At 40.0% G+C, this 18,786-nt stretch overlaps 1 protein-coding gene across 1 annotated transcript in view; it reads right to left on the bottom strand.

The window, feature by feature from the left end:
• Nucleotides 1-3,082: 3,082 nt before the first annotated feature.
• CUL4A (cullin 4A) overlaps nucleotides 3,083-18,786 on the bottom strand; it is a 92,926-nt gene continuing 77,222 nt past the window's right edge. The window contains exons 18-21 of the mRNA XM_073664406.1: nucleotides 16,513-16,618; nucleotides 13,700-13,872; nucleotides 13,282-13,434; nucleotides 3,083-3,784 (exon numbers count right to left, since the gene is read on the bottom strand). Coding sequence (XP_073520507.1) covers nucleotides 3,689-3,784; nucleotides 13,282-13,434; nucleotides 13,700-13,872; nucleotides 16,513-16,618 — 528 coding nt within the window. The 3' untranslated portion in view covers nucleotides 3,083-3,688. The remainder of the gene's footprint in view (nucleotides 3,785-13,281; nucleotides 13,435-13,699; nucleotides 13,873-16,512; nucleotides 16,619-18,786) is intronic.

The following is an 18,786-nucleotide window of genomic DNA, read 5'->3' as shown; positions in this document are numbered from 1 at the left end:
GACAATCATACTATATAAGGGGGGCTGTAGTGGACATCATACTATATATGAGGGGGGGGCTATGGTGGGGACCATACTATATAATGGGGGGCTGTTCTGGATATCTTACTGTATGGGTGGCTGTGGTGACCATCATACTATGTAGGGGGACAGTGTGAGGAGGGGGTACAGTTTGGAGAAGGCAGAGAAGTGGTCAGTATGAGGACAGTGTGAAGAGCGGGCACAGCATGGAAATGGAGAAAGGGCATTGTTAAATGGGTGCACAATATGGAAAGAGGTAAGCATGGCGAGGGGCCAGTGTGGAGATATAGAGAGCATAAGGGAAAACCGTTATTATTATTATAAAAACAGTGAAGAGGGGACAGCCATGGTATAGGCCATGGTTCATAAAGGCGAACAGTGTGGTGGTTAGAGCTGATAATGGCATACAGTGTGTTGATTATAGCTCATTAAGGAGGACAGTGTGGGGGGTGTAGATCATAAATGACAGACAGTCTGGAGGCCATATACCATAGGAGGCTTATTTATGGTACAGTATGGACAGACATTTTTATGCAAAGGGCATTTTAATACCACTCATTTTTAAGGGCACCGTGTTGGGATGTGCTGTAGAAGCCGGAGAAGATAGAAGTCTGCAGATAAAAGCTGTGGATGTGAAACGTCATCATGGCGTCTGGACAACATGGAGACGAAAAGAAAGACGACTTAGAAAAAGATGTCACTTATTAAGTACTGCCTGCCCCTCATCAGTACTGTGGTTCCTGTATGGTCCGCAGTCTGATAATGATAGATTACAACAACTCCCAGCATCTCCTTACCATTGTTAAGGACATACTGTGAGTTTTAGGTTCATGTGATACAATTGTAAATGGAGCGGACTTAACAATTGATCATTGTACTACTTGGTTCTTGTATTCATATACTTCTGGTGGTTCGGATGATGAACACATCACCAGACTCATCATCATCACTACATGAATACATCACTAGAGCTATCAGAAGTACATGAGTACAGCACCAAAACAACCATCACTACATGAATACGTCACCAGAACCGGAATATGCCAGTAGAACCACCATCAGTACATGAATACATCACCAGAACCACCATCAGTACCTGAATATAATCACCAGAACCATCATCAGATTTATGCAAGCTGTATTTGTTTCATGATAAATGCAAAAAAATCATATGTCTCCCTTTATCTATGATGGGGATCTGTTTAGTTTCCATTAGAGTATCCACCGCATATTGGACACCTTAACTGAAACCAGACAGCCTCCATTATAGTTAAGCTATATTAGTTTTTATGACTATCCTTGGTTTGTCATTTAAAATAACGAAATTGAATTCCTGCCATCCTATATTTGTCCCTTGTATTGTGTAAATGGTCCGCAATCAATGAGTGATTCTATATCTAAGTTTGAAATTGCACTCCCTGTTAAGTCACACCCCTAAAGTACACCATTTTTTATTTTGTTTTTTTTTACTTTTGCTGGTATTTTTTGGTGGAAAAGGTAACTATTCTAGTGGAAGTGGTCATCAGAGCTGCCTAGGGCACCAAAATACCTAGTCCCTGCCCTGACCTAAAGCAAGCAGCATGTAAGAAAACTCACCAACATAACAGAGTTGAAGTCTATTTTGGGGGGTGGAATAGGTTAACATTCCTACCAGCAGATGAGGATGACTAATCAACAATTACAGAATTTTTTTTAGATGTGGTTATTGTTGCACTAGGAGGTCACACAAGATACTGAGAGCAAAGGTTCACATATCACTTGCAGACTAATAATTGTCATTTGTTTGATTTTTTTTTTTTTTTTATCTAATTTTACATAGTGTGAATAGCTTATGTAGTTTTAGGTCAAATTTATGCAGAAATATGTAAAATTCTGAAAGCTTCATAATCTTTCAAACACCAGTATAACTATTGTCATATTTCTGAATCTGCTAAGCTGATGCATCCCCTCTGTGCCAGTCATTGCACAGGTTGCCCAACCACTAGAGTATAATGAAAACTTATCATTCTCACCACAAAACTCTCCACAGTTCTGCACCACCAAAGAGCTCCTCTCTCATCTCTGTCTATCACCGTACCTGTGCTCTCCATTCTGCTACTGATCTAAGACAAACCATCTAAAATCCAAACCTCACCCTCCCATTTCCAAGACGTCTCTCATGAAGCATCAGTTGTATGAAGTAATCACTAGTATCCAGTGTTATAAACTTGCTTTAAAAACATGTTTTAGACTGGCACATCACCTCACCTCACTATTCCCTGTTCTTAGTTCATAATTGCAATACCGTTGTTTATTATATTGCTGGCTGGACCATACAAACACTTTTTTACTATTTTTAATTTTCATTTTATTTTTGCTGCCCCCCCCCCATTCATTTCATAGATTTATTTATTCATTTATTCTCCAATTTTTTTTTTGCTATTTGCTCCACAAAATATCTTGGGAGTCCATCAGCCTAGGTGTTGTATGTAAGGGGCACTTGCTATGGAAAACTCTTACCCCAATGTGATATAAATGAAAATCCTATTGTATCTTTTCACCCATGAAACAATGATATAATTTACATTCAATACAGACAGTTGTGCCTTAAATAATTTTATTAGCAAATGCAAATACCCATATCTTTATACATTGTTTACAGTGTCCTCATTCAAATGTCATTTACGCTTGAAATTGCATATTGAAAGCTCTCCTGATCACGGCAGCAATGACTTATTTGTGGTGAGGCTTTTCTTTCTTTCAAAAACCCTACTAAGTGCTCCATCAGGAATGATTAATTAAGGTCAATTACATCTCAAGGCAGCAATGACGTTTACTACATTTTATGTGCAATGATAAGAGACCTGTAAGATGAGCACCCAGAATGCTCTAGTGCAGTAATATGAGTGACCTTGATTAATCACCCAGGTAAAGTAGACTCTAGTAATCTTCACCAATGGTTATTTGCAGTGTTATGACCTCAGAATGAGACAAGGGCCAATCAGTCGCTGTCCCAGGTATGGCTGTTCCGATTCTACCAAAGAAGAGTCGTTACATTTTACATTAAAAGTGAAATTTGGGCAGAATTACTGATTTATTCATTGATGAGTACAGACACTGAAAAGCTGTTATGTCATATGTCACAGACTGTCCGAAAACAGAAATGGTTCACCTTACAATGGACGTGGAATATACCAGTAGCACTGCGCCACGATACAGCTTCACCAATGCTGACCGTCTCCCAACTTTAGACATTCTTTGAAGTTTAGACTGTATTACAGTGACTTAGCTGTAGGTCTATTGTTATAAGAACAGTATATAATAGCTGTAATTCTTCTCTCAGCCAATAATAAGGATTGCAGCATTAAGGGCCTATTTGTTGTAGCAGTGGTGATGTGTGTGACAAGCCAAAACAATATGGAAGAAAATGAGGGAAAACAAAAAGTATATGTCACTGCAGACTGGGGAAACAGAAGTCTATACGTTGTTATGCATTTATGCAAAAATAAACTAGTAAAACATTCTTTAAACAGTCACACAAAAAGAGTTACCTAAAATGCTAATTGAATAGTTCTAAGGTTTATTGATGCTGGGATATCAAACAATTGCTGCGTTACTTTTGCCAATAAACCTTAGTTGAGCACTTAATGTTTATCTGCTTCTTCATCACATTAGAGCAGCCAGTTCCTCATGCCAAGTAATGGTACTGCTTTGAGTTTTCTTTGTCCCTTTCCATGTAGTCTCTATCAATTAATGATTCAATCCTTTTCTTTAGGTCTCCAGGCTGAAAAAAAAAAGAAATTACTGAGCAATGTAAAAAAGTATACTTACAGTACATGTGATATGTGTGTGTATATATACACTGACTTAGAATATCATCAAAAAGTTAATTTATTTCAGTTCTTCAATACAAAAAGTGAAACTCATTATATAGAGTCATTACAAACAGAGTGATCTATTTCAAGTGTTTATTTCTGTTAATGTTGATGATTATGGCTTACAGCCAATGAAAACACAAAAGTCATTATCTCAGTAAATTAGAATAATTAACAAAAACACCTGCTAAGTGTTTAACCCCTTTAAAGCCCAAGACGTACTAATACGTATCTGTGCCCTGGGCTTTAAGAGCCTGATACGTATTAGTACGTCTTTGCGATCGCGCCTGCACACAGGCTGTGCGGGTGCGATTGCCGACGGGTGTCAGCTGATTGTCACAGCTGACACCAGGTGCTATGTGCAGGGAGCGGTCCCACACCGCTCCCGGTACATTAACCCCCACAATCCTGCGATCGAAGTTGATTGCAGCATTGCGGTGGCAAGGGGAGGTGATCGGGATACTCACCTCTCCTGCTGGCCTCCAGCGCTGTCTGCTGCGGCTTCCCGGATGTTGCCATGACAACCCGATGTCGTCATGACAACATCCGGGTCACCAGACAGCAGGAAGATATTTTGGTCATGTGCAGTGCATGACCAAAGTATCTTCTGCATCTGTAGCCCTGACAGCCTGTATAGCACAGGGATGGTGCTCCATCCCTGTGCTACACAGGCGATCAGAATAAAAAAAGTAAAAAATGTGTAAGAAAGTGAAAAAAAAAAAAAAAAAAAATTAATCCGCCAAAAATAAAACTATAATGTACTCATCAATAAATATTATTATGAAAAAAAAATTGTAAAAATACACATATTTGGTATCGCCACGTCCGGAACGACCTGGCCTATAAAACTGTCCCACTAGTTAACCCCTTTAGTGAACATGGTAAAAAAAATAAATAGAAAACGAAGCAAAAAACAATGCTTTATCATCATACCGCCAAACAAAAAATGGAATAACACGCTATCAAAAAAACGAATATAAATAAAAATGGTACCGCTGAAAACGTCATCTTGTCCTGCAAAAAACAAGCCACCATACAGCTCCATTAGCCGAAAAATAAAAAGTTATAGCTCTCAGAATAAAGCGTTGCAAAAAAATATTTTTTTCTATAAAATAGCTTTTATTGTGTAAAAGCGCCAAAACATAGAAAAACTATATAAATGTGGTAATGCTGTAAACGTACTGACCCGAAGAATAAAGCTACCTTATCAATTTTACCACACGCGGAACCGCATAAAAAAACAAAACAATTCCTGAATTGTTGTTTTTAGTTTATTCTGCCTCCCATAAGTCGGAATAGAAAGCGATCAAAAAATGTCACGTGCCTGAAAATGGCACCAATAAAAACGTCAACTCATTCCGCAAAAAACAAGCCATCACATGACTCTGTCGGCCAAAATATTGAAAAATTATAGCTCTCAAAATATGGCGATGCAAAAACTAGATTTTACCAAAAAATGCGTATTTTAGTGTGTGACAGCTGTCAATCATAAAAACCCAATATGATTCTGGTATCGCTGTAATCGCACCGACCCGAAGAATAAAGTCGTCTAATCACTTATAAAGCACGAGGAACGGCGTAAAAAATAAACTCTCTGGTTAGGGTTGTGCTAGGGTTAGGGTAGTGGTAGGGTTGGGGTTAGGGTTAAGGTTGGGCTAGGGTTTGGATTTTTTTCAAAAGTAAAAAAAGATGATGATATGGCGACTAGTGTTGAGCACAAGTGCTTGCTACTTGAGTTTGCATCGGGTGCTTGGGTATGCACTGAGTATCGCAGGTGCTCGAGTCTTCGCGGCCAAAAAACCCTTGCAGGGATTGCCCGCCATGCACGAGCGATCCCCCGCATGTTTTTTTTTTGGGTGTCTAATAACCGTGAAACATGCGGGCGGGGACTTGAGCATGTCACTCAAGCACCGGCGATACATGGTGCATACCCGAGCACCCGATGCAAACTCAAGTAGCGAGCACTTGCGTTCAAGACTAATGACAACTTATTCAATATGATGACCTAGTGTTATCAAATTCTGTGTCGTACACAGCACTTGGGGGTTCAGGGTGCTCACCACACATCTAGATAAGTTCCCCGAGGGGGTCTAGTTTCCAAAATGGTGTCACTTGTGGGGGGTTTCCACTGTTTGGCACATCAGGGGCACATCCGCTAATTATTCAATCAAATTTTACATTCAAAAAGTCAAATGGTGCTCCTTCCCTTCCGAACCCTGTTGTGCGCCCAAACAATGGTTTTCCCCCACATATGGGGTATCTGTTTACTCAGTAGAAAATGCAAAACAAACTGCATGGTGCAATTTCTCCTGTTACCCTTATGAAAATGAAAAATTGGGGGCTGAAAAAGATTTTTGTGAGAAAAATGTGAAAATTTTATTTTTAGGGCTCAATGTTATAAACTTCTGTGAAGCACCAGGGGGTTCAAGGTGCTCACCACACATCTAGATAAGTTCCCTGAGGGGTCTCGTTTCCAAGACGGTGTCACTTGTGGGGGGTTTCCACTGTTTAGGCACATCAGGGGCTCCCCAAACGCAACATGGCATCCGCTAATTATTCAAGCAAATTTTACATTCAAAAAGTCAAATGGCGCTCCTTCCCTGCCGTGCGCCCAAACAGTGTTTTTTCCCCACATGTGGGGTATAAAAATGCTCAGGGGAAATTGCACAACAAATTTTGGGGTCCATTTTTTTCCTGTTACCCCTGCGAAAAAAAAAAAAATTGGGTCTAAAGTAACATTTTTGTGAAAAAAGTTAAATGTTAATTTTTTTTTCTTCCACATTCCAAAAATTCCTGTGAAGCACCTGAAGGATTAATAAACTTCTTGAATGTGGTTTTGAGCACCTTGAGGGGTGCAGTTTTTAGAATGGTGTCACTTTTGGGTATTTTCTGTCATAAAGACCCCTCAAAGTGACTTCACATGTGATGTGGTCCCTAAAAAAAATGGTTTTGTAAATTTTGTTGGAAAAATGAGAAATCACTGGTCAACTTTTAACCCTTATAGCTCCCTAATAAAAAAAATGTTGGTTCCAAAATTGTGATGATGTAAAGTAGACATGTGGGAAATGTTATTTATTAACTATTTTGTGCGACATATCTCTCTGATTTAAGGGTATAAAAATTAAAATTTTGAAAAATGCTAAATTTTGAAAATTTTGGCCAAATTTCCGTTTTTTCCACAAATAAACGCAAGTGATATCGAAGAAATTTTACCACAATCATGAAGTGCAATATGTCATGAAAAAACTATCAGAATCAGGGGGATCCGTTGAAGCGTTCCAGAGTAATTACCTCATAAAGTGACAGTGGTCAGAATTGTAAAAATTGGCTTGGTCATTAACGTGCAAACCAACTTGGGTTGTGAAGGGGTTAAAAAGGTCACAGTCTGTTTCAGTAGGCTCCACAATCATGGGGAAGACTGCTGACTTGACAGATGTCCAGAAGGCAGTCATTGACACACTCCACAAGGAAGGTAAGCCACAAAAGGTCATTGCTAAAGAAGCTGGCTGTTCACAGAGTGCTGTATCCAAGCATATTAATGGAAAGTTGAGTGGAAGGAAAAAAAGTGTGGTAAAAAAAGGTGCACAAGCAACCGGGATAACCGCAGCCCTGAAAGGATTGTTAAGAAAAGGCCATTCAAAAATTTGGGGGAGATTCACAAGGAGTGGACTGCTGCTGGAGTCATTGCTTCAAGAGCCACCACACACAGATGTATCCAGGACATGGGCTACAAGTGTCGCATTCCTTGTGTCAAGCCACTCATGACCAATAGACAACTCCAGAAGCGTCTTACCTGGGACAAGGAGAAAAAGACCTGGACTGTTACTCAGTGGTCCAAGGTGTTGTTTTCAGATGAAAGTTAATTTTTAGTGATGAGTGAGTATGTTCTGTTAACCCTTTCGGCGACAATGCTCGGGCGAGCTCCGAGTATTTACAGCTGCTTGGTGATATGTTTGAATCGCTCCCGTGTGCATGATTTGCGACTGTTTGACAGCTTTATTACATGTGAGGAATGTCTATTTCTTACACATTCCTCACATGTAATAAAGCTGTCAAACAGTTGCAAATCATGTACACGGGAGTGATTCAAACATAACACCGAGCAGCTGTAAATACTCAGAGCTCGCCCGAGCATACTCGGAACATAACATACTCGCTCAACACTATTAATTTTGAATTTCATTTGGAAATCAAGGTCCCAGAGTCTGGAGGAAGAGTTAAGAGGCACACAATCCAAGCTGCTTGAGGTCTAGTGTGAAGTTTCCACAATCAGTGATGATTTGGGGAGCCATGTCATCTGCTGGTTTAGGTCCACTGTGTTTTATCAATACCAAAGTCAGCACAGCCGTCTACCAGGAAATTTTAGAGCACTTCATGCTTCCCTCTGTTGACAAGCTTTTTGGAGATGGAAATTTCATTCTCCAGCAGGTCTTGGCACCTGTCCACACTGCCAAAAGTACCAATACCTGGTTTATAAACAACAGTACCACTGTGCTTGATTGGCCAGTAAACTCGCCTGACCTTAACCTCATAGAGAATCTATAGGGTATTGTCAAGAGAAAGATGAGAGACACCAGAGCGAACAATGCAGACAAGCTGAAGGCTGCTATCAGAACAACCTGGGCTTCCATAACACCTCAGCAGTGTTGATCACCTCTATGCCACGCCACACTGATGCAGTAATTGATGCAAAAGGAGCCCCGACCAAGTATTGAGTGCATTTACTGAACATACATTTCAGTAGGCCAACATTTTGGATTTTAAAAACATTTTTCAAGCTGTTATAAAGTATTCTAATTTACTGAGATACTGACTTTTGTGTTTTCATTGGCTGTAAGCCATAATCATCAACATTAACAGAAATAAACACTTGAAATAAATCACTCTGTTTGTAATGACTCTATATAAAATATGAGTTTAACTTTTTGTATTGAAGAACTGAAATAAATGAACTTTTTGATGATATTCTAATTCTGTGAGAAGCACCTGTAAAACTTGAAACAGCCAAAAGTGATTTTCAATGTAAATGTACTCAATATTACTTGAAAATCAGACATTGCTTTTGAATTGTAGATCAACAGAAAAAGTAAAAAAAAAAAAAAAAGAAAAAAAAAAAGAAGGGAAATAGCCTAGACAAAAATGATGGTACTCTTAAGCACAGATATTTTGGTCCATTCATCGTGAGCAAACTATGCCAGTTGTCTCAGGTGGGAAGGGTATCTTCTCTAGACTGCATGTTTCAAATTCTTCTACAGATCAGATGTTCAATAGGATTTAGATCAGTGCTCATAGAAGGACACTTCAGAATAGTCCAAGGGTATGTGTGCACGTTCAGGATTTGAATGCAGAAAATTCTAATGCCGCACTTTTGTTGTCATTTCAATCGGTCAAATTGACATGCTGCGGGTGAGTTTGGGTACGTGCCCACGATCAGGAGCAGCTGCGGGTTTGAAGCTGCGTATTTATGCAGCGTCAAACGCACAGCGGCCAGATGTTACAGCATAGTTGATGGGATTTCTAGAAATCCCATGTCCACTGTGCATGCGGCGCGTCTTTCAGACCACAGCATGTCAAATTCTCTTGCGGAGTCGCTAGTCTCTGCAACAGAAATTTGACCACTAGGATGTATTGAATGCGATAAATCCACATGGTTCAGTGAACACATGCAGATTTACCTGCGTTCAATAGAACGCAGCAAGACCATGCTGTGTCCAAAGCACTGCTATGTCCGGATCGTGGGCACATAGCCTACTATTAAAAAAAAAGGTGTGGGCTCCCGCATCATTTTCATAACCAGTAGGGGAAAGGCGACCGCTGGGAGCTGATATTAGTAGCCGGGGAAGGGGCCATTAGCCAAAAATGTTCCCTGGCTAATAATAACAGCCCATAGCGGTTTGCTTGATCCAGTAAGTAGTAAATAGTCGGCACTCCGCTAGGCGTTGTAGTGTGCGTGGAGAAATTGTAAAGTCTTGATAGTAAGTCCCGGAACTCACATGTAGATTAAATTGACAGTCAGTCAGTTGACAAAAGCCTGGGAAGGCTGAAACGTTTTGTATGCGGATGTTCATAAAAGAAAATTTAATCTACATGTGAGTGCCGGGACTTACTATCAAGACGCCACAGCTGTTTGGTTAGCCTTTACTGACTAGATTACAGGGGGACCCCAGAAAAAAAAATTGATGTAGGGTCCCCCTATTAAAATCTAACCAGCAAAGGCTAAACAGACAGCTGCGGGCTGATATTAATAGCCAGGGAAGGGGGCATGGATCCTGGCCCCCATCATGGCTAATAATATCAGCTCTCAGCAGCCCCAGAAATGAAGCATCCTTAAGATGCGCCAAATCTGGCGCTTAGCCTCCGCTCTACCTACTGCCGTGTAATGGTGGTGAGTGGGGTAATAAGGTTGGAGTTCATGTCAGCCTTGTATTGGCAGCTGACATGAAGCCCAGGTTAGTAATGGAGGGCGTCTATAAGACACCCCAATTGCTAACCCCGTAGTAATGTTTTTGACGTTTTTCAAAAAAAGACACAGCCAGAATAAAGTCTTTTATTTTAAATAAAATTCCACACGGTCTTAATCTTTTATTTAAAAAAAAAAAACACTGTATATTCACCTAACGCCCAATCCCCGAAGACATCGTCTCCTGTAACAAACCAAAAATAAAAAACAACCATATCCCTCACCTGTCCGCCGTCATGGCGTAATCCCAGTGTCCCACGGTGATCCGGGTCACTTCTACAGCAGTCACATAAGCAATCACTGTTGTTACCGCTGTAGAAGACAGCACTGTATACACTGACAGGAGTGTAATCACTCTTGACAGTGTATAGTGCTGCGCTGCTGGGGCTGAGTTCACCGGAGTTCAAAAGCTGATGATCAGCTCATCCACTCTGGTGCCCTCACTTACTGCATCAGTGTTGCGTGGAGCTGATCAGTTGATCTTCAGCTGATGAACTCCACGCTCCCGTCAGTGTATTGCTGGATGCAGGGTGATCAGGTCGCCGTGGGACATCGGGAGGATGGCAGACAGGTGAGAATAAAATGTTTTTATTTTAAAATTGATTTTTACTTTTTTTAAACACTGCGCACAGACACCGGCTGAGGAGACTACTTCTCTCATCAGCCGAGCCTGCTCCCGTTATTGTCAGTGGGAGCGGCCGTCGGATGATGGGAGGAGTAGTCTCCCGTGGTCCATTCTTTTTGCGGCCTTGCCGCGTTTTTAACTCATTGACTTGAATTGAGTCAGTCAAATACGCAGCAAACATCTGCAGCAAATCTGCAAATATATTTATACCTGCATTTTTGCTGCGGATTTGACTGACTCAATTCAAGTCTATGAGTGAAAAACGCTACATAAACGCACAAAGAATCGACATGCTGCAGATTTAAACACAATGAGAATTCTGACAGTAAAATTCCTGATCATGTGCGCAGCACTTCAGAATGTCATTGCATTAGCTGGCACACGGATTACCTAGCATTTTGGTGCATTTCCGAGAAGAAAAAATGCTGCGAAAACGCATCAAAAACGCACAGTGTGCACATAGCCCAATGCTTTGGTCTTCGCCATTCTTGGATATTTTTAACTGCGTTTTTGGTCATTATCCTGTTGGAGGACCAATGACCTGCCACTCAGACCAAGCTTATTGACACTGGGCAGCACACTTTGCTACAGGATACCTTGACAGTCTGAATATTTTAGTGTACCATGCACAGATTCAAGACATCCAGTGCAAGATGCAGCAAAACAGCCCTGAAACATAACCTCCATGTTTCACAGTAGGTCTAATGTTTTTTTTCTTTGTATTCTTAATTTGAGCTGATGTGACTTGCCAAGAAGTTTCGTCTAATCTGTCCAATGAATTTCAGTAGCTTCGGTATCTATGGATACAGCCACTAAGAGCTAACTAACTGTCACTATATGAGTGGTCATAACCATGGATACCGAAGATACTGCAATGTCCTACATGAGGTAAGCGACATAACAAATCTGAAGAACTATACTACATTTCTGATTGGAGGTATTTTCTAATATTATTATTATACCTATTACATATTGGGATAGGATCTTGGCGATGATCCACTTTTGCCAAGACAGTGACAAATGGTTCGATCTAACATTGAGGTACTTTGACCTTGGAGTTCACCTCTAATCTCTTTGAAAGTTGTTCTGGGCTCATTATTAACCATTCTTATTATCCGTCTGTTAAATGTGTCATTGATTTTCCTCTTGCGGCCACATCCAGAGAGATTGGCTACAATCCAATAGATCTTAAACTTCAGAATAATTTGTGCACTTGTAGTAACAGGAACATCAAGTTATTGGACGATGGTTTATAGCCTGTACCTTTAACAAGTTTGTCTATAATTGTATTTCTAATCTTCTGAGACAACTCCTTCATTAGCTTTCTTTGGTCCATGTTCAGTGTAGTACATGGACCAAAGAAAGCTAATGAAGGTCTCAGGAGATTAGACATAAAATTATAGACAAAGTTAAGGTACAGAATATCATGCGATGTTCAGTGTAGTACACAGCATGATACCAAACAGCACAATGACTACTTTTCAACCTTCAAATAGGCAGACTGTCTGATTACAAGTTTTTAGACACCTGTGATGCTAATTACAGGAGACACCTTGATTTAACATGTCGCTATGGTCGAATTATTTTCAATCTTTTTCAAGGGTATCATTTTTATCCAGGCCATTTTCATTAGTCTTTTATTTTTAATTTTCTGTTGAACCATAATTCAAAAGCAGTGTCTTATTCTCATTATTTGATATTCAGTAAATTTTAATTAAAAATTACTCATCAGTTTCAAATTATTTCAGTGATCATTGTGGGATTTTCTTATTTTAACAGAAAGTTACAAACAATTTTGCCAATATATATCTATACAAACACATATATATAAGTGTGTGTGTATAATATATATTCATATTTTTTTTCTTTTTCATTTTTTTTTTAAAAAGGTACACATTTTCTATGTCTTCTTAAGTGGCTCCCATAACAAGGTGCCAGTCTCAGATTTTCCATAACAGGGGAAATTTGTACACTCAGATGGCTTACTGAAGAGCAAAAGTGAGTCAAGTAAGCAGGGGTTGTCAAATATTGTTCAACCCCTTTAATATTGTAAATCTGAGATCTAATGTGTACGGGGGCCTCCCAACTCTATAACCACAGACCGTGTCAGGAGAGCCAAAAATTGGGCAGTTAAAAAATGTCAGCCAAACTTCATCCTGTATGTAGCAACCTCCGCTCCTGAGCCTGCCATATGCATCCAATGTGTGACATACATGTACAAGTTACGGTATATTAAAAAAATGTGTTTAAGATTTTGACTGTATTTTACAAGATGTTTTAATTTAATCAAACATGGAAAGAACACACAAAGCTTTATCTACCTTCACGGGGAATTTCAGCTGATTATATAGTTCTAAGACCAGGAGGTTGTGTGCGAGGGTTTTTCTCATTTTCATAATGCGTACAATTGCTGCATCAATCTGATATTGTCTGTCTTGGAAAACTCTTTCTGTTGTGGTAACTTGTTCTTCTACCTGTAAAGATGACAGACATTAATGATCTGCAGTATTACATGTGTTAACCTGAATTCACATCAGGTTTTTTTCTCGCAAATAAGACCATTTTTCATTTACTGAATCCATTATTACCACCAACAAGTCATCTATTTTTCTTGCATACAAAGTCAGTTAAAAAAGAACAGCAATAATATGCTGACGGTACACGTACATGAGAAAGTGACACGTAAATCAACCCTTAAAAATAGAGAAAAAAAACAAACAAACAAGCAAAGCATCTCACTGTTTCCTTCATCTGAATTTGGTTGATCTTAATTCGATATAATTTGTGCTTAAAGTCCCCATTAAAGTTAAACTTGTCTCCATCTTCAACATCCTTACTCTTTGGCATTTTGTTTAGCACCCTTGCTTTTCCACAAGCAAGCGACTGCAGAGTCCGTCTCAGTTCACTATCCTCTGTCAAGGAAACAAAATCACCACAACAGAATAAAATACTAGCAACCTTGTGAGGTTTTAGAACTGTAGTAATAATTACAGTACTGCTTACATCACAAATAGGTCTGCATTATATCAGTAGGGGTTGTATTCTTTTGATCACTTCTCCCTCTTCATTAAAGGGGTGGTCTAAAACTAACATTTATTTAATCCTAAATATATTTCTCTTTAATGTAATAATCTAATAGCTTAATTAAAAAGCTCCTACCGTTCCCTCTCTCCCAGCATCCTGGGATACTCAAACAAGACATCATCAGGGGGCAGAGGCTGTGGTCAGTGCCGCAGCCTTTGTCCACACCCTGAAACGAAGAGACATCTGTGATGACCGTTTCAGGAGCTGAGCTAGTCCCAGCTCTCCTGAGCATGAGCTGGTTGTCAATCCCAATGTATGTACTGTGCGAGCTCTCTTGCCACTATGCAATATCCTTTTCAATGCACATTGACAGTGCACTTCTTTGCTGGCTCAGATGAGAAGTGACGATCCGGCAAGAGAGAACCTGCTGAGCAGGGAGAACAAAGACCAGCCCCACCCCCAAATGTGAGGTCTGTTACGGGGGTGGGAGTGGTGTCAGCTTTTTCTGCTTGCTAGGTTCTCTTTACAATGCACACAGACAGTGTGCTCTCTTGCTAGCTCATCACTTCTCATCAGAATTGGCGAGGGAGCGCACTGTCACTGTGCATTGAAAAGGATATCACACAGTAACATGAGAGCTCGCATGGTACATAAGTTGGAATTGACAACCAACGCATTCTCAGGAGAGCTGGGACTAGTTCAGTCCCTGACACGGATGTCACTGATGATGCTTCGTTTCATAGGTGAGACAAAGTCTGCGTCAGTGATCTCAGCCTCTGCCCCCTGACGATGTCTCGTTGGAGTTTCCCAGCATGTACTGGGGATTCTCAAACAAAATGTCACCAATCTGGAAGTATGAAAAATAAATAAAGCAGTTTGAGAGGGTAGAAAGGGAACAGTAGGGAATTGTTAATGAAAGTCTATTAGAAAAGCGATTGGATTATTACATTAAATAGATAGATATGTAGGATTAAATCCATGTTGGTTTCAGACCACCCATTTAAAAGTAAATAACATGGTTTTCTATTAGCTGCACAACTAGGGGTATAGCTTATTGTAAGAATCCACAGAGCTGCTGTAATTCCTATAAAAAAGACATACATTTCATATCTGCTCAGTGATAGTCTACATTTATTAATAATTGGATACTCCGCACCAAATGAAATGGGAAAGAGTACTTACTGAAAATTGTGTATAATTTGGTAAAAAGAGACAATGTGACAATTTCTTTTTACCCTTTTCATGACCTGCCATAGATTTAAGCCACTCTGCAAATGTCTGCGTTTGATAAATGAGTCTAAAAGTTACGGTCTGTGGTTGACCATGCTCACTTTTCACAACTGCTTCCCTTTGTGGCACAATAAGATAAAAATTGCAAATTTGAAGAGTTTTAGATGTCATTTATTTTGTGGGCCAGGATACATTCTTAAACTGGCAATATGCAGATGTATATCAGGCAGAATTTTTTGTATGTTAAGTGTATATATATTTTTTTACATTTCTAACATTATCCATATGAAAAAGAAAAAACAAACAAAAAAAAACAATAATCCAACAATTTTACATCAGCTATCAAGTCTAATACAAGACTCAGACTCGCTATTTTTACAGGAGCCTTTTCAGAACTCATAATCATCACAGAAAGGATTATACAATGACAGCGGACACCTCTATGCATATTTGAGAACACATATTTCACCATTGACATTAGGCGATTTAAAGCGCACCTGTCAGCAGGACTATGCTCCGTAAACCACATAAACTGTCAGGTGGGTGACATTACACCGAGTAATAAGATACCTTGGTTGATGAAATGCGCCCTGTGGTTCTTGTGGAATCTTTACTTTCAGTTTGGAGATAATGATATGCTCGTGCTTCGGGGCGGCCTGGGGGGGGGCGCTCTATCTGGTGCTCTGCTTACATCTTCATCTGTATGCTTTTATGGCAGCTCACTGTGCCTTCAGTGACCTGCCTCCTATTTTACATAATGCATCCAGTAGTGCAGTGCTAGGTAAAATAGGAGACAGGTCAGTGAAGGCACAGTGACCTGCCATAAGAGTATACAGATGAATATGTAAGCAGAGCACCAGACAGAGTGCCCCCGACAGGCCTCCCCGAAGCACGGGCATATCATTATCTCCAAACTGAAAGTAAAGATTACACAAGAACCACAGGACGGATTTCATCAACTATGGTATCATTTTAATCAGTGTAATGGCGCCCACCTGACAGTATGTAGTTTACTGAGCACAATCCTGCTGACAGGTGCGCTTTAACAGTTCCTCCTGCTCCCCTTCTTTGCCTGTGCCTAGAATAGCACTTCTGTATAACTCAAGACTAAGACAGACTATTCTGCCTTTGTCCATGTGGCTTCCTGCACAGAATAGGAAGTGTGAGTCAAATATTAATCTTAAAGTCATTTTTAATATAGATTGTGCTATGAAAAAAAATGAGGATCATAAAACCCTGGTCAAAAACAACATTTTCTGAGGACACATTCCCTTTACGACAATAGACAAAGATCTCACCTATTCCTGTAGCTAGTTTAATTTCTTCAAAGCTGAATTCACCTCCCTCATTGAACATGAGCAGCACCAGTGTTTGAAATAAAGATACCTGAAGTTCTTTCTTCTCCTAAAGACCCCCCAAAGAAAGAAAAAAACAAAGTCTATAGTGTTTGTCTAGCAACAGGGAAAAAGTAACAGACAATTCAGAAGTTTTTAGCAGAAAATGAAATACTCTTGTGATTTTAGCATATTGTAGGTATACTTATTAGTGATGAGCGAGCGTGCATTGGGGTGCTCAGGTACGTATTGAGTATCATGCTCGAGTCCCCGCCCCGCATGTTTCACGGCTGTTAGACAGCCAAAAAACATGCCGGGGTTGCCTGCCATGTTTGAGCAGGCTTGCTCATCACTAATCCTTATCCTTTAAAAAGATCAGAAATTCTATAAAAAAAATGAAACAAAACCATAGGACTTTAAAAACTAGAAAAACACTAAAATCAGTATACTTCTATCAATCCTGTTCTCCAGTTTGTGTTTTCATTAGGCCACCACAATAGTGACATGCCGCCATGTGTCTATAATCTCCATTCTTTGCTACTTTCTTTATGCTGGCATTAAAGCAGTATTTATAGGAAATAAGTCTTAGGCCATAGATCACACTGATGCTCGACTTATTACAAGGAAAAGCTGTGATAATTGTGCTGGAAGACGCCATGCACCTGTAATCATTACATTGGCAGAATAGATTCTTACCTACATGAAGTAAACAATAAAGGATCCTATAAAATTACCTACATACTGAAAACCATGAGGAATTGATGCACCTATATCATTTTTCATTCTACATTATTAATGCTTTATTTGCTAAAGCTTAAATCCGTATTTAAACTTTTTGCTTCATTTTTTATCTTTAGGCTGACCAACAGCTAGTCAAAAGAAGAGAAAGGAAAAATTAAAGGGAATCTGTTATTAGGATCAACCCTCATAAGTAGTGTTGAGCGACACCTTCTGATATCGGGAAATATCGGATCGAATTGGATCGGACCGATACCCAAAAAATATCGGATATCGCCGATTCCGATACCGGAAACCAATGCAAGTCAATGGGACACAAATATCGGAATGAAAATAAACCCTTTCTTTCCTTGTAGGTTAATTCTACATGAAGGAAAACAACTGGCTGCCATCACAGCCAGACACTGAGGAGCACAAGCATGCCTGCACTTCTCAGTGTCTGCGGCATGGCAAGCTGGATGGCAGCTTTCGGCTGTGATTCAGCCTGTCATGTGAATGTAGCAGAGCTGGAGCCGTCCTGGGAACCATGGAAAGGTAAGGATGAGGTTGCTTTATTATTTTACTTTTATTGCAGAAGACATTGGCTTCAGCTGGAATGGGCGTGGTTGTAAGTATGGTTTAATTTAGAACATTAAAAAAATGTGTGTTTATTTCAATTAAATGACTTTATTCTGGGTGTTTGTGTTTTTTTTTAACTTTGACTATGGGGTTAGTAATGGGGGTGTCTTCTAGACGCCTCTCCATTACTAACCTGGGCTTGATGTCAGCTGGCATTATAAGCTGACATCAACCCCAGCCCTATTACCCCACTGCCACCGCTACAGGGCAGTGGGAAGAGCGAGGCTAAGTGCCAGAATTGGCGCATCCTATGGATGCGCCATTTCTGGGGCGGCTGATGGCTGGTGTTTCTAGCCTGGGAGGGGGCCAATATTCATGGCTCCCTTCCTGGGCTATTAATATCAGCCCCCAGCTGTCTGCCTAGCCTTTGCTAGCTATTAAAATAGGGGGGACCCCACGTCATTTTTTGGGGGGGTCCCCCATTTTAATAGCTAGTAAAGGCTAGGTATTCAGCTGGGGGCTGATATTAGTAGCCTGGGAAGCTCCGTAGGTATTACCCCCTTCCCAGGCTTCAAACATTTGCCCCAGCCGTCTGCTTAACCTCCGCTAGAGACTAAAATTACGGGGAACCCCACGCCAATTTTTTTTTTTAATAAATCCTTTATTTTAACACTAAATGAACAGTACAGTAATCAACACTATCACTGTACTTCATATATATGTGACTGACATGTTTCTATGTATCTAATCCATGTGTGATGCTCTATTCTTTCTGTTATAAATTGTCGGGTACAGATGCTGAATTGCCGGCCGGCTTTTTTAAAGAGACGGTGCATGAAAACACTATTATTTTTTTAATAAATCCTTTAACACTAAATGACAAGTACAGTAAGCAACACTGTCACTGTACTTCTTATATATGTGATTGACATGTTTCTATCT

Source organism: Phyllobates terribilis, unplaced genomic scaffold, assembly GCF_046119375.1.
Source record: "Phyllobates terribilis strain yellow unplaced genomic scaffold, ASM4611937v1 Scaffold_2__4_contigs__length_985480577, whole genome shotgun sequence".
In the NCBI taxonomy this organism is placed as follows: Eukaryota; Metazoa; Chordata; class Amphibia; order Anura; family Dendrobatidae; genus Phyllobates; species Phyllobates terribilis.
The sequence above is the reverse complement of the archived record's forward strand: the minus strand, read 5'-3'. Positions and strand labels throughout refer to the sequence as shown.